This window comes from Phoenix dactylifera, chromosome 8 (genome assembly GCF_051530095.1).
Source record: "Phoenix dactylifera cultivar Ajwa chromosome 8, Ajwa_hap1_PhDact_Kaust_v1.1, whole genome shotgun sequence".
Taxonomy (NCBI): Eukaryota; Viridiplantae; Streptophyta; class Magnoliopsida; order Arecales; family Arecaceae; genus Phoenix; species Phoenix dactylifera.
Genome location: NC_143197.1, coordinates 12,876,972 through 12,894,289, shown reverse-complemented (window position 1 = coordinate 12,894,289; position 17,318 = coordinate 12,876,972). Strand labels below are relative to the sequence as shown.

Below are 17,318 nucleotides of genomic sequence, written 5' to 3'. Positions count from 1 at the left end.
CTGAGCTCATGGCTGAATGGAAACTGGAAGCGTAACCCTTATTCGAACTGCCGGTGGCAATATCTGGTTATCCAGATTTCAGCCGTAATTTCAACCTAGGAAGCTGTTGGATGAAGTAGGATACTTCTGGGTTTATGTTATTTGGGGTTGTGGTCTGCAGATGTGCTTGAAGAGGCCAGAGTCCTGCAGATTGGCCTCCTTGCGGGATGGGGGTAGCATGCAGGACAAGATCAAAGATGGGCGTAGACCATACCAAAGAGATTCGAGTGTTTCGAGTTCTTCAAAAACTACTGATGGTGAGTGGCTAGTGCATTCACTCATTCCTACTAGATTCAAAAAAAAAGGAAAAAAAGAAAAAAAAAGAATCACCTATTATGTAAGAATAAATATATATGATCACTCCTGCATCAGATTTGCGTATGGCTTTTACGACTTGGATACGAACATTACATCAGCCTCTCGCTAACTCGACCTTCAGCAGGTCATTTCGATTTGACGTTACAAGATGAATGCTCAGGGTGACATGGTACAGAAAGCTACAAGAGGCCATGAGATACTGCAGAACACCAACAACTTTATAATATGAAACATTTTTTTTTTTTTACATTTGCACAGAAAGATAATACATTTCACAATTATAGGAATCTTTATCGATTTGAAGAATGTGCTGCCGCAAGGAGGGCGGCTCCTATTCCTGATCCATCCTCTGAAACTCTGAGAACAACATTTTGGGCAGCCTCCTCACCTAAGATCTCCACAACAGCTTCATTTAGATACTCCCTGAACATTGAGTAATTAACATAAAGAGCCCCTTCAATCGCAACAACCGTTCTCCTTGGTGTGCCTTTAGCTCTTCCACTTGCAACTCCACTCCCATCTCGTCCTATTTTCTTCAATATTCCAACAATACCTGCAGCAGCCAATCGGGCAGCTCTTCGGGTAACTATGTCACATACTCTTACTATAAGCCTTCGTGCCCTCAGTGAGACATGAGGCACCTGAAGTAACATCCATTAGTGAAAAGATTAAGAGACCAAATAGTATCAGCAATGCATCCAAAAGAACAAAACAATGATTCAAATGATAAAAATACCTGCAGAGTTTCTGTCAGTATCCTTCTGACTTCTCTCAAGTCAGGAGAATCATCCTCATGCATGGCAGCCATCGAGGGTGTCCTAGATTGTTGAGAAGGGAAATCGAGAAGGATTAAAAAGTTTTAATTTGTTTAAACTAGATAAGAAATACAGTAAAAAATCTTGTTAGTATTTATAACCTGATAGCAACATACTGAAATGTATTGATTACTATTTTACAGCATCAGTAGAACCTAGATCCAACAAAAACAAAGCAAAAAAAAAAAAAAAACACTACTCAAAAGCTTTTGTTGGATGGACTGCAGAAACATGAGCATGGCTTCATTTATATCAATACCAATTGTCACAAAGGGGTCCAAAATTACAATTGCAATGCACTCCCAAGACTAATGCACATCCTATGCCTGCGCAGCAGTTTTAAGACTGAAGAAACATAATCGCAGGTACCCACTTACCTGCATAGTTTTTGATTTGCTACAAATAACTCAATACCACCCACTGATCCAATGAAATGAAGTACATTTTTTTATTATTATTATAACACCATGAATAAATAGATACCATTGATTTATACTATTTTAGCATCTCAGGTTCCTAGTATCACAGATGAACACATCTTTGAAAAGAAACATGTATAAGTTCTCCATGGTCCATATAGTGAGGTCCTGAGGTTACGCTCTATTATTTATCTAGTAAATGCCCAGTTGTAGCGATAATCTCACCGCATCTTGACTTAACACCTCAATGACAACCTAGATAAGAATACTTGGCAACAAGGATTTGTAAACCCAACCCAATTAGTTGGGAAGAGGCGAAATGGTTATGATTATGATGATTATGAAATTGTGTGATGAGAGAAGTCACATTATGGTTCATTTGTATAGGGTTTTATATAAGCAGGCTACAACTTGTTTGCAAAAAAAATGATGGTAGTCGTGAACCTCTCATTACCATATCAATTATGTAAAACTCAGTCAAGCATCATCTATCTTCCACGTGTCAATTATCTGTTCCGAGTCAACCAAAATCACTACATATTTTGTTTTGTGATAATGGACTAAATGCACCAGCACATTTTGAGTTGCACCACATGCATATATTGAGACAACAGTTATCAATTTATTGACCATAATTTGAACTTTTGTGTTTCTTTTAATTCCAATTTCTTCAAGCAGGCAGAGTTGATGACGAATGAAATTCACCTTAAAGTTCAATAGTTGTCTCAGCTTGACAGCTCAATCAATGGAACTTATGACTTTGCATGTAGCACCTTGACACCTTCTGTGCCAACAATCCATGAACAGTAAATATTGTAAATACTATATGATATGAATGGGTACTTTGATCATTCTTGCTGCTACTAGACATTCTCAATGGTTATGAAGCATAGACAATATGATATCCTCAAAACTTCTCTCTGCTTTTCTCCCACCAAACAAGGACTTCTTCCTTGGACCATCAAGCCTAGTGATGCCAACTATTCTTTCATACATGGTTTAGTTATATCTTTTTCTTTCTCAACATTTGAGAGTTCAGTTTCAGAATATTCATATTTGCCTTGCCTTTAGCCAAAATATTTTCCAAGTTATACATTTATGTTTCAAGCCAAAGTTGATTGGTACTTGAAAATGATTTATAAAGTAATTAATTAAATCATCAAGAACATGAGAACTAAAGAGAATATATTTTTGTTTAGAAAAATATTTTTTTGTTGTTATGCATTATAAAAGTTGTCTATATAATGCTTCTTAAATTTAACCAAAACAGTTACAAAAAACAATATTATAAATATGTCAATGCACAAACATATTATTCAAACAAATAGAACTTCATTGCCAATAAGCTAAAGACAGGAATTACAGATATAAGAGCACCCAACATAAGCCATAATTATACAAGTATAAATCTAGTATTATTTTGCATACCAGATATCCCCAACTGATTTCACCCAAGATAGGCTGCAATACAACTACAATTAAGCGTAAACTTATTTCCATTTCCACTGAACTTCAAATTGTCTCACCTGTGCTGATTCTTCCTGAGGTGGTCTTTCACGTTAAGGACAAAATGTGAAAACCCTTCTGTGCAACAAAGACATTAATTTTTCAACCTCAAAATTACTATTATATGTACAACTTCTCTCTCTGCGCCGCCTCCTTTCTTCATTTTGATACACCCCCCCCCCCCCACTTCTTTATAGAAAACAAAACATTTTTTATGTTGCTATCAGTCTAATCCATTGGTATCCATGCACAACAACAATGATCATCATTTGGCTCGAAATCCTTGCCTGATTGGATTGATTTCCCTATCATGTTAGGGTGTTTACACGTCAATAGTTATTTCCTTCTTCCTCTTGGGTAACTTCTGTACAAGAACCATCATGTTATAGTTTTTCCCCTTCTCTCTTCTTTTTTCTCCTTGTGACCCGTGTCGGGTGGGAGAGGGGGTGGGGGTTGTTGGAGGCTAAGTTTGTGCATGCATACATTGTATCTCCTGAATGTTTTATTGAGATAGCATCACTTTTTTCATTATTACCATGCACATGCCATGCCTTTGCCCACAATGAGAAGCAAAATAGGGTGAGGAGAGGGGGGACATGTTTTTATCACTTGTTACATATGCTTAGCATTGTCCTGACAGAATCATCATCACATCATTGCCATGCACACAACACGCCATTACCCTCATAATAGCAAATGCTGCACATTATTCCACCTTTAAAAAAATACCTCAAGTTTCAAATTCGTATAAGGAGTCATAAGCAACAAGCGGGCTGACTAACATCAAAATAGCACTTGTGCTGCAAATCATGAAATAGCAAGAACAATAGCATGCTAGACACAAGAATTCATCTGTCAATGCCATAACTTCAGAACTTCTTATCTGGTAATAATTAAATATGGCATTCTAATGATTGTTAATTATGGACCAATTATTTAGAAACAAATTCTGAAAGTACATTTAAGATCACTCACTTTAGAAGAAAAATTAGCTATGCACCAGGGAAGGCGTAAGTGAAGATGAGAAACAAGGCCAAACTATTCTACCCAGACACATAACTGCTCTGTTAAATACTAATGATTCAAGGTCATGTACCGGATGGAGAGAATGTCTCGTATATATGTATTAGATACAGTACAGCTAGGCATCACAATAGCTGCTTAGACTTGACATCCTTGCACGTGATGAACAAAACTTGACACCTATGTTACAGGCTTCAAAAGAAGATGGTGTAAGGGTTCTTAAATGGAAACATGCAACTACAGCACTGTATAAAACAAAAATATGCATTAAATGGAAGCACGTAAGCAAAGAGTAGTGCTGAAGGTGAGAGAGAGAAAGTAAATATAGCACTGATTAGACGGGGTTTCTCAATAACAGCGAGCTGAAATAGTTAAAAAAATGGCCATATTATGTTTTTAAAGATGCAACCAGAAAATAAGCATGAAAACAGTGACAAGTAATCATACAAACAACATGAAGAACATTTTTTTCTTGGAGTGGTCGTATAAAATCTTTAGCAAAGAAACTTAAAAGAATATGTAAAAGAACAATACAATTAGGTGGAAGTGTCAGTCATAGACAAGGAATAAGCTGCATGTATGATCTTGTGCAGAAATAATTCAATGACATGTAATGTTATACCACCAGTCACATACCTTAAGATAAAGCGTATTGACAAATTGTAAGCACCATCTCCAAATATATCCGACTCCTGTGCCATCCTATAAAGCACCCTTCTTGTAATTTCACCCAAATACATCCCTGAAATCATTTTTTCAAAACCCTGTAGCTAGAGAGGTCTGTCATAATATTTCTCAGCTGAAAAAGTGCAAGTGCATTAGCATAAAAAGTTAGCAGGATCTTGCCTGATCATTACTGTTCGGGCTCTCATCATCTAGAGCAATATCATAAGAAGTTCTAGGTAAATGTGATGACCAGAAATTTCCCCATTCCATGTTGACAACCTAATCAGCATAATAAATGCAGTTGACATATATGAGCAGATATTCTGAACCATAACTAACAGAGTCATTCTGCCAATGCAGCAATTTTCTCTCGGGTTACAAATAAAAGATACCGTGCCTCCAGAATTTTTAAGCAGGCCCTGACACTTAATAATTGCATCAGTGCGTTCCACATAGCAGGCATTGGTGCCCGTTCCAATAATCACTGCAGCCACAGTGTCCTTGTCATAATAGTGGCAAAGAGCTAATGTGCCCACAATATCATTCACCTGCTAACACAAACATAAAGCTTATAAATTAAATATTTTAGCAACATATTGCATTACCATTCTTAATTTACAATGTACTATGCTCATTATGAACAGAGAAAATATTAATAGCATAGGTAGTAGGGATGGGCAGAAATGTCTGCATCGATATTCCTCTTGATATCCTAGTAATCAACAGACAATAACATTGGAGAGCATCCAAGGAATCTCCACGGAAAGCAGTAATACTAACTTTCATTGATCCAAACTTCCATGGTTTGGCAGCATAGGAGACTTGGTGTTATCATAAAAAACTGGAGGGAGGCTTTGGCAGCATAGGAGACTTGGTGTTATCATAAAAAACTGGAGGGAGGCTGCCCCAGTCAAGAGTGGTGGAAGGCATCAAAAAGTCTTAAAGTGAACATTTCTGTTCCCATTGGGCTTGGCACCAGATATCCACAGGTGGTCTTCAACAGCAGAAGAGATGAAGCACCATGGGTCGTTGAGGGGGTGGGGGAGCAAGTTAACATTTTAGAATAGACAGCAGGAATTATTCAAACGATGTAAAGTAAGGAAAAATTGGAGATGGTATCTTTTCCTATCAAAAAGATCCAGATATAAGTACATTTTTTTTGCCCCATATAACCTAACAAGCATGTCAGCACCTTTGGAAACAAGTACTACATCACCACCACATCTGATGTAAAGGATAAAGCCCACAAAATTCTATTTTCAATAAATTAGGCAAACCATGCCATGAAAATGATGTTCGGATCTATAGTCTTGAACCTAGAAGAAATTTCCATCCATAGCAGACACCTCAATGTCAAAGAGGATGAGAGAGAGACATATGTGCAATGAGATCCTCAGAAGATGCTGAAACTTCTTATGTGAAGACAATGGGAAGAACTACTGCCACCCCCTCCCCCTCCTGTCTATTCTCCCTACAAGCCCCCTTTTACCATCTCAAAACTTTTTTATCCCAAAGTAAAATTGGAGATCTGTCTCGTCCCAATACTTGCTCTTTGAACATTCACCAATAACCAATATAAGTTGGATTAAATCTTCTCGTCCTAGTTTCTTTGGTTGCCTGTGTCCTCCAGCAATCATGTCTTCAAATTCCTCATTAGGAGCAGCTTGTATGTCATCTATGCTTCAAAGACAATATCCATAGTTTCTTAAGGCCACAGATTCTATCATTTCCAAACAGGGATTGCGTGGAACTCTTAAGGAGTAGATCTCTGAAGTTAACATGTGAGTTCTGGTCAATGCTGTCACGAGCAACCATGCAGTCCTTATGTTTCAGAACGTCTATCCGAAACTGATTTTTAAAACTTCCCATACATTATTATTGTCCAGCTCCCATGAACATATAGCATTAAGAGATGATAGGTCTAATCCATGAATGTGGAGGAAATGTGTTCTCGAAGGCTTTTCCTAACTACTTACTATGAAAGCAAATCAATATAACAAAATTAAGTTTGCTAGGGCTACTATTACTCTAAAGCAGGCAAGTCTCATGTCCCTCTTTTGCTGATTAATATACAATCATATCTTTGGTGATGTTCCCTAACTTTTAGAGAATATAAATGCTCCCTATCACCTCATGCAAATGTTCATTTCTATCTTTCCATCAAGGCAACTAAAAGACTAAGAAACTGCAATGACCCTAGTTAGATGGATGTTATTTTACAATTTACTCATAAAACATAAGGTAAGGAAAAGGCTGCAAATGGGTCGGGTTGACCCATTTAGACCCAACCCATTTTGGAGGACCCGTGGGTCTGAGTTGGATCCTAAAATTGGATCCGTTCCATTTTTTTGGGTCGGGTCTAGGTTTACTGAATTCAGACCCGATCCGACCCGTTCCAATTGAAATTTGGATAATTTTGGATTTTCATTCCTACGATCCGCCCCGATCCGACCCAAATTTGTAAAATTATTTGGACCCACGGGGGTGCAGAAAGCCATAGATGGGTTGACTTGAACCAGACCCGAATTTTTTGGGTTGGGTTCAGGTTATACATGGACCTGACCCGATCTGAATGGTCCGTTGGGTCAAAAATTGTAGCAGTGGATCCGACCCGACCTAATTTTCTATTGGATTTTGTATGGGTCCAAAATTAGGACCCGAACAAGAAACTGAGTTGGGTCGAAGTCACTCATGACCCGATCCGACCCATTTGCACCCCTAAATAAGGACTTGAAAGCACATTTTTAACCCAAGAACCTCGAAATATCTAGCCCGAAATGTTTCTTACATGTTGAACTAACTAAAACTATCTTAATAATAGAGTACTCTTCGTTACATAAAAAATCAAAAGCAGAAACATGGTGATATCAAGCACCAACAAGCTTTTTCCCAAAAAAAAAACCTCCACACTGATAAAGAATAATTGCAGTTGAAGAATAATTGCAATTGACTTCCATGCTAGCTAGCAGTTGTAGTATTGCCGTACAAATGAACAAAGAAATAAGTTAGAAGCCCAACAACTAAGTCGATATCAGTAGCACCATGATCCAAAAACAAATATGACCGAAAAAAGATATATCACACCCATACCTGTCAAACAATTGCTTTAATATAAAAGAACATCTTTCAAAGAGTTAGCAGATTAAAACAATATGTTCCTTGAGATTTAAGCTGTTGTTAGCTCTTTTAAAGATGCATAGATTGTATATTAGTTTATAAAGCTGGAAATTCTTACATGGTTGATGCATTGATTTACATTGCATATGACTATATGTAACTATTATACATGTGTTTTTTGAGCAGGTATATGCATTTGCCTTTTCTTGCAAAAAAAGAAAGATTGAAGCAATTACTTTAGTATTTTTGAAGATAATCCCCACAATTTAGCGTAACTTTAAGATAGAACAACCAGAGGACTCTCAAATCATACCAATGCCGCCACCTGCATATTCAGTCCTGCCTTGGTCATTGCTTCCTCTAAACATTGGGCTATGTCTTTTCCAACCTGGATTACAAACCTGGCATTAGCTAATTTATATACATGTGAATTTGAACTACAATTAGCGAACAGACCGATCGATGACATAGGAGATACTGTACCTAAGCAGGCATATAAATTCCTGAAACTATATGCAAAACATATATGATTATTATCCTGCATCCAAGCAATTCTAAATAATAAAACTCAATAAAAATACTAATCAAATTAAAAGACTCACTATTGTTCAAAAAAATGGCTAACAACCAGTAAGACAAACAAGTGCACAAACGTGACTGGTGAAAATCTTTTTTAAAACAGGCATTGAGAAGAACTTAGAAATACAGCATAACAACATGCACAAAAAAACTGCAAGCTTCACTGATACAATTATCAAATTAATCAGAACTGATTAAAAAAATCTAACTAAGAAGAGCACCTATAGGTTGTTATTTCATGAACTCAGACGTATTAATTCTCAAAACTTTGTCATGTACATGAGATTCTAAAGAAGTATCAAAATGGAACAAAAAACTACCAAATGTAACAGTAATGTAGAACCTCAAGTTATGCTTATCGCAATGAAATACAAATGCAAACATGGTGGAACTTCTTGTAGCTTGCTGTAAGTTCTTGGTAGGGGCTCTAGATATTCATAATAGAACCATACTGGGCAGAACATGTAAAATAAAATGGAATTAAATGCAAGTGGGACAGAAGGAGGTCGGAACATGCAGGTTTCCGCTAATATATCTCATAATTAATAAAAATATGTGAATTAATAAAATGCTGAAAAGGTTAGAATATTACCATATGCAATTTTTCACATAAAATTACTGTTAATATATATAATACATATACATAATTGATGTGAGAAGAAATTGCATGTCTTAATGAAGCATCTGCTTATTTTGCTAAAAGAATTTTCAGTTTGATAAATAATATAGGAATAAAGTCTGAGTTTACTATGAATAAGTTCGTTTGGAATGTTTTATTTTTAGGAATATTATATTCATATCTTGAAGAAATTGCCCAACATCAACACCTTTAGGTTCGCAAATTGCACTATATTTAATTAATAAAAAAGAAAATAAACAACTCTAATTTCACTTCATGAGCCAGATCATTCATGTTCGCTAATGTATAACAACTGCCTGAAAAAGAGAAAAGAAAAGAAGAACCACGAACTCACTATACAAACTGTTCCGAAAGAAATATAATCAACAAACTCCAAGGTAAACCTATAACTTAAGCAACTATTAGACCAGCAATAAGTTGAAATTTAAATAAATTAAAAAAAACAACTTACAGCATCTTCAACTGAAAATCCTTTAGTCCACTTGACAAGAATGCCTGAAGATACAGACATCTGTCTAACTGGAAAAGAAAATGTAAATCCGAGCTCCTTTTTCTCATCAGCTTTTTGCTCAGAACCATCATCCGCTCGTTCAACAAATTGTTTTAGAGTCATTGCAATATAATCAAATAGATCCTGCATGAAGGACAGTGAAATTAACTAGGATGCAACATCTAATATAACCCTAATAATTAAAACTGGGAAGGATGAAAGCTCAAAAAGCTAAGCCCGGATTACCTCACTCGTGCCGCTCATTAGTTCTTGGGGAATTGGATGGTATTCAACTTGGTGACTTATGATCATTGACCCTTTTCCTCCAAGCCGAACCCGCAATACTCTAAAATTAGTTCCTCCAAGATCAAGAGCATAGTAAGTGCCCTTCGCATTCCTGTTTTTTTTTTAAAAAAAAAATAATTGTTAATAACAAAAAGATTTTTTCTAACTGATATCAAGGTAATGTTACGAGAAAGAAATGAGAAGACATTATTTTAAAAAGGTGGGAAAGTAGCATCTTGAATGTTACCAGAAAGAACCCATATTAAATATCATTGCATGAAAATAGAATTAACTCCCCCCTCCCTCCCCTCCCACAAAAACTCTATGAATAAACAAAGAATCAAAAGCACCCATATTCAGCATAGCATTTTAGAATTAGACCACATAAAACTGATCCATCCCATTACCCTGAAGAATCAACTCTCCCTCCCTCCTCGCCCAAAGTTTGCTCACTTCTCTTTAGGAGGAAAATCACAAAATGTCAAAAGATGCATATCCATAGAGACATCCAGAAGCCATCTGATTAAAATCTTCAGCCCTAAAAGATCTGAAACAGAAAAGACAAAGTACAAAAAACCAACAGTTCTTTTTTATTTTCTTAAAAAATAATTAAGAAAGCCAGGGTCTTATATGAATATTCATGGCCGGGTCCTCTTTTTTATTGAATGTAAAAATTATCCACATTGAAAAAAAAATGCAACTGAGCAATAAACAAAGAAATAGTAATCATGCTGACCATAAATTGTAAACTTTTACTTTAGTATTTAATAAATTATAGTCAATAACACCTTCAATGCATTAAGCATATAGAGTACACTAATAAATAAGGATTAGACTTTTCCTAGCCATGTCAGCATGGTCGCATAACATGATGAAGACAACACTGAACCAGCACTGATTTCTTTTCCTCTTAATGTAACATCAACTGTGCTCTTCTCACCTCCAATGTTTCACAAAAGTTAAATTTGGACACCCACACATTATACTAATGCTGGGTAGGAAGCCTCAGATTTGACCTTACAACTAATACAAACATGTCATTATGTGTGCTTTTCACATTGCAGTGGCACCAATTGACATAGTACAGATATCGGCATATGATAAAAGTTAAAATTTAAAAAATACTCCACGTATTGAACATCATCATCAGAATACTAGATTATGTTGTTAGAAAGAAACTCATCGCAATCCAGGCCTTCCTCAACCAAATAAGGTTGGTTACAGAGCAAAATCTGTAGCCAGCTGTTGTTAACCTAATAACAAGAACAAGTACCAATTCTTTGCCAGCAGATCTTGAGAAAAGAAATAAACTTGAATGAAACCTAAATGACTATTTGGTGAATCAGGAAACTTATCTAATTGGTCACAGTTTGAACTAGGTAGGAGATGAGAAGATCTTACATAAGGATGTTCATAACAATTTTATTTATTAAAAAACCCTTGATAATAATAATGTATATATAACGTATCTACAAAGGTTTAAATAAAAAATTTACAAGAGAATCTATCTTACAAAAAATACACTCTTTCTTCTCCTTTGTTGTCATCCCTACTCACACCACCATGATTGCAACTTCCACCAATGATCTAACTATCCATGTCCAACCAAAGACTTTGTCAACTACAGCCCAGTAGCAACAACTAAAAGTCCCTGAGTTGATCAATATGTTGTTTACAAACAACTCAATATGATGACAAGTTGACAACAATGAATCATGACAACAAAAATCACCAAACATAGATGCAGTTATCCAATAAGTAGCATTTCAATATGATATTCATTTCTGATATTGTACCAGTAAAGCACATTTTTTGAGTTTGTTGGGCTATAGGGTAAGATTGTATCACCCTATGGTTGACCATACTGCAGATGCAGAATGGTAAATCAGCAAGAAACAAATAGATTTATTAATAAGCAATCAAATTAAACCAACCTAAATCTCTCCAAGCCAAATTAAATAGTTTACGCACTGAGCTACAACTGTTCTTCTAACTCAAGAGTTCATTTAGGATAATTGAAACAAGTAAACTAATTTTGTAAATGGCAACAGATACGGAGCAAAGCAAAAGCAAGCCACCTAAAATATGTTAAACAATAATGTTCACAAATTCATTATAGTTAACTTTGAAAGATGCTATTCTAGCATGTATCAAAAAAAAAAAAACGCCATTCTAGCCCATTATATTTACCGTCCAACACGGCACTGACATGGAAGCCTGCTAATTCACCCAACCCTCATGAATCACACCAATCCCCTCTTGCCACGATGGACAGTGAACATGCACACGATACAAACCATATATGGCTAATTGCTTCAAAGTTCGGCAGAACAATATAAACGCTAACGGAAACAAGCAGCCAGAATGTCATGTAACAGATCATGGAACCCATACACCTCTACCTCACATCCAAAGCCATACAAATGAATCAAAACACCTTTTTCGGATTTCAAAAAATAAAATGAACTAAGCCCAACTAAGATTAACCATTTCTGTCTACATCCCCAGACCTCCGCGATTAAAAAAACAAACAAAGAAATAAAAAAGAACTCCAAATCAGTTCCCAACCACATAAAGCGACAAAGCTTATAGCATCCCACGATATATGCAACCAAGTCCCTACTAAATCACAGATACCGTCAAGTAAAACCCAGTAGAAATCAGAAACAAGAACCTGATGAATGCTACAAGATGTTTCTGCATACACCAAGGAAAGAAAATATCAAAAAACATCTCAAGACAAGGAAGCGATACCCATCGGGGAGGTTATCGATGAAGGTGAGGAGCATCTTGAGCTTGCTCCCCCCGTCGGACGCGAGGCCGGCGTGCATCTCCACCGCCATGGCGTCCACAACCTGCCCCAACCTCCCGATCGACGTCGCGCACCCTTCCTCGAACTCCCGCAGCACCTCCACCGCCCGCCTCCACTTCCGCCGGTTCTGCACCCGCCGCCCCACCAGCACCGCCGCAATCGCGCAAGTCACCACCGCGCACCCCACCGCCACCCCAAACCCCACCCTCCCCATCCACGCACAACCACCACCCTCTCCTCCCTCCTCCACCAGATCACTCCATCAACCGAACACCGCTCCCCCTCTCGCCACCAGGAAACCAGTGAAACGCGAAAGCTCCCGCGGCAGAGAAGACGCGCGGCTCTCTCCGGCAACGGCGAGATGTTCGACGAAGTGCCGAGGAGAATGGAACAGAGCGAGGAGAGAAAGCGCATGGGAAAGAATGGAGGATGAGAAGAAAAAAAGGAAGGAAAAAAAGGGAACGTGGGTGGTGGTTTTATTTTTTAATAACTTTTTAATTATTTAATTAATTCTAAATTATTTCTTTAATATTTTAAATGGTTTTTTAAGTAGCGTTGGACAGCGAGGTCAGGTGGCGTGCGTGCCCGGAGAACTCCCGTCCCAAAAAAACATGAATGACGGATTTGCCCCTACGTTGAAGATTTAATGGCCGATGGGGACTCGGCGTTTGACTAGTGTCAGTCGGCCCGAAAGCGACGCCGGCGCTTTGTAGCGGCGGATGTTTTTGGCATCATCAGCGAGGTATTTTGCCCATTGGATGGAGATCATTTACGGTTCTGCCACGAGTATTAATTGCAACACTGACATTATAGTCAGCGCTTTGACTGGATCTGGGATTGCATGAAACTTCGAATAGCTTCAGATTATGGTTGGAATTAAATCTTTTTAAAAGAAGGTTTGATCACTGAGGCTGCAGGCTGCATGTGATAGGTGGGCCCTAAAGTTGATGTTGCCGCTGGGGATATTAACCTGATAAATAAAGTGATGATGGTGTGTGTTAGGATGCATATGAAACTTTTGTATCTTTGATTAACAGATTTAATAATATATCTATATACCTACAGAAACACTTTTTACCTTTCATTATCCATTTTTACATTATAAAGATTAATGTTTTGATTGATTATTTACTGGTCTAGTGTAACTACAACTCCTCAAAATGATTAGTACACTCTGATAGAGAAGCAAGTTATGAAAAATGATACAATCAAATTCATTAAACATCAATGGTAATTATCATTATAGTGGTTTTAGAAAAAAAAATACTGAATTAATACTTACAAAATACTAAATTACAATGATGTTATTGTTAAGTTGTTATTTTGTTAAAGTAATTGTATTAGAATAGAAAATGAGAGAGATTTAATTTTAGTATAATTATCAAAGTCTCCGCCATCCAAAAAATAAACTAGGAATCTCAAATTATAAAAGAGTGAGAGATATAACTACAAAAACAAGCCCTACCTAGTTTCTTAAACAAAAAATATCTCAATAATTTTCCTTCTTCCAACTAGTGGAATAATATTTTGCTGAAAAATTATTACATCAATTGGGAAAAATGAAAGCAGGTTTACTTATATAATAAAGGACAAATTCAAAGTTTGGCTTTTTCATTATTCTCTTTGCAGCAATAAATAATTATCATCATCTCAATCCTCTTCTAAATTCCTAATAAATCCAACAAATTCGGAACTAAGCTACCCAAAAATGAGTTCTATTTGCGGATACATAATGACTCGTAAAAAGGTCCGTTACTTTGATATATTTTTAGTTTTAAGTTTGGGATCTAATATGATGTGGCCTAAATCGGACTTGCCTATTATAGTTTGACATGTGATTCTTATTTCCAAACAGATAAGAAAAGTTAAGAGATAGTCTTCTACTCAGATTTGAATTCTGAAGAATCCAACTTTAATAAGAGAGTTCTTCATCTATAAAAAAAGCATTAAAACTCAAATACGAAGCAGCACATGTTTTTCTATACCATGCTTTCTTTCTCTCTTGTTATTTCCAATATTTTGTCCGATTTAAACGAGAGCTTAGTCAGAGCTAATCCAACAAACTTTTCTCTTTTCTTTGTGTATAGATCAGCATCCTCCATTATAAACCGACACTTTGTCTTCTGTCATAGGAGATTGACCAGGGTCCTCCTTGTTTTCAGATCATCAAACTAAGTTGTGGGCATTAGCACAATATTTTTTTGAAACATCATAAAACATTCAACCAAATATCCCAATTCTTAGCTAAATCCAAGCATGAAACCAGAACCCAAAACCGGTGACACCCTTGTGGTAATTTTGGTTGGTCAATAAATAATGACCGAGAGGAGTGGTAGGGCATTGTAAGAACGATTGGGAGCACAAAGGGAAAACGGGAGTTCCCCCTTTTTATATATATATATATATTAGAATTAGAATGGAGGAGAAATGAGGTAAAAAAAAAAGGTTGGGGTGTGTGCGCGCGGCTGCAGTTCTGGACAGGCGAACGGCGACGGGAGCCGCGTATCCGCCGCAGTACGAGCCAGCTGTCCTCCACTAATTCCAGCTAAGCCCCCTCAGAGCCGTACGATCCAAAGTTAGCTTCCCCAGAAAATGTTTTGATGGTTTTTCTTTTTTGGCATTTAATAACAATAGGTGGTATCGTGGCCCCTCGTGATTGCTGGGAGTGAGAGAAACTCCACGTCACGGGCTCATCAAATCCCGGGGCTCCGGTCCCAGTTTTGGTCATCGTTATAATAAACAAATATATACTTGTGTCATTTTTTTTGTATATTTATATTTGTAATGTTCGTGTGATCATGCGTAAGGCGTCGGTATAAAGCATGGTTATGTTGAATAACGTTATTCATTTGACAGCTTCTTGCTACGACAGCTTAAGCAGTTATTGTGATAATTAATCTTTGTTTCAAATGCTAGGATGCAGGATCTGGTAGTTCGTTACATTATTATGCATTTTATGTAGTTGGATGAAGCTCATGAGAGTAGGTGAATAATGTTATTCCAAATGCTAGCTCTAACCAAAGCTCCACGCTGAGCCACCCTATAATAAACATATTATCTCTGCCATGATTTTTTATAAGAGTCCTCGCAAGGTTTCTAATATGGCTAATATGATGTTATTACCTCAGTAGTTGCGCTTGGATGATGGAAAGATGAATAGGTAGTGTTGGTGCCAAAATTCTGCTCGATCATATTTCAATGATTTAGAGATATGGAGAATGTAGATCAACCGACTCGGTCCACGGTGGTAAAAGATAGAGTGCCAATTTACTGTGAAGAGTCATAGATCTGCATATCGAGAAAAAAGAAATGTTGCCCAAGAAGACAACCCAAGAGGGGGGTGAATTGGGTTTTAAGTAATAATTGCAAATTAAAACTTAATGAGTAACTAATTAAGATTATTGCAGGCAGATTAATTAGATTACTAGTTGTAGTGAGTGGAGAGGATGGAAGAGACAATGAACCAATTACAAACACAAGAGGTTTTATAGTAGTTAGGAGCTAACCCTTGCTCTTACGTCCACTCCCCAAGCTTCACTTGGGAGTTCACTATAATTCCTAGGATTACAGTCAGTTGTTTTACAAGTTCACAACCCAACTTGTTGTTTTCACGAGATCACAATGAACTCGGTCGATTTTCACAGGCTCACCGACTAGAACCACCCGATTGTTTTTTCGGAATCACAATCGAACCCTTACACCGTTGGTTTTAACTTCGGCTCACCAACTAACCTTAACAACCTTGATTCAATCCCCTGATTGAATCAAGTAAGAAAAAAAACAGTTTGGAAAGAGTACAGGGAAAGCTTCTTAAAAAGCAAATATGAACAATATGAATAAAGTAGAGTTAGAAGCCCTCAAACAGATTTTGGAAGAGGAAGAAGGGGCTTCTCGAACTCTGAGTCTCCTCTTTGAATGCGCTAAAGATTTGATGTCAGAAGGAGAGCCTTGAATGCGAAGGAAAGAGTTTGTTGGATGGAGTTCAATGCGCTTCTTCCTTCTTTCTCTTGTATTTTCTCTTGAGAGCCTTTGGTAGGTGGAATTCCCTTTTTGTTTGAATGGAATAGCTCTCTTGATGTCTACTACTGTTCACTTTGGCTATTTAAGCAGTCCCCTTTGAAAACTAGCCGTTAGACACTAATTTGTGGCCGTTCTGCACAATCTGCAACTTCTGACAATGTATCCGTTGGGGTCGGAGTCGACTCGCTCGATCTGGAGTCGACTCGGCTGTTGCTGGAGTCGACTCATGCTTCACTGGAGACACTCGCCCACTGTTCAGGATTTGAATTAAAGTGCTGTCCCGTTCTGGAGTCGGCTCGGACCAAACCTGGAGTCGACTCGCCAATGTCTGGAGATGACTCGGCACTTTTGGAGACGGCTCGTTCTCAGGGTTTCAGAGATATTTCTTTCGGTTTTACTACCTCGAGTCGACTCGGATTCTCTTGGAGTCGATTCGGCTCTCAGAGTCCGAAACACTGATCCTCTGTATTTTGAGTTGAACTGCCTCGGAGTTGACTCACACTTTGTTGAAGTCGACTGACTTGAGAGTCCACTCTGGAGCGCTTGGAGTCGACTCGGCTCTCAGAGTTCCCGAAGTTGGTTCTCTACC

The 17,318-nt window shown here is 37.4% G+C and overlaps 1 protein-coding gene across 2 annotated transcripts; it reads right to left on the bottom strand.

The window, feature by feature from the left end:
* Positions 1–554: 554 nt before the first annotated feature.
* LOC103695457 (hexokinase-3-like) lies at positions 555–13,141 on the bottom strand. 2 transcript variants are annotated; one of them, XM_008776794.5, is made up of 9 exons: positions 12,652–13,141; positions 9,859–10,009; positions 9,574–9,756; positions 8,217–8,291; positions 5,179–5,337; positions 4,967–5,065; positions 4,757–4,884; positions 1,094–1,175; positions 555–998 (listed from the first exon to the last, which is right to left on the bottom strand). In XM_008776794.5, exons 1-9 carry the CDS (start codon positions 12,921–12,923, stop codon positions 648–650), a joined length of 1,500 nt encoding a protein of 499 aa, XP_008775016.4. In that variant the 5' UTR covers positions 12,924–13,141; the 3' UTR covers positions 555–647. The 2 variants fall into 2 exon arrangements, with proteins under 2 accessions (XP_008775016.4, XP_008775017.4); XM_008776795.5 differs by having other exon boundaries at positions 5,179–5,334; positions 12,652–13,140.
* Between the last annotated feature and the right edge of the window lie 4,177 nt (positions 13,142–17,318).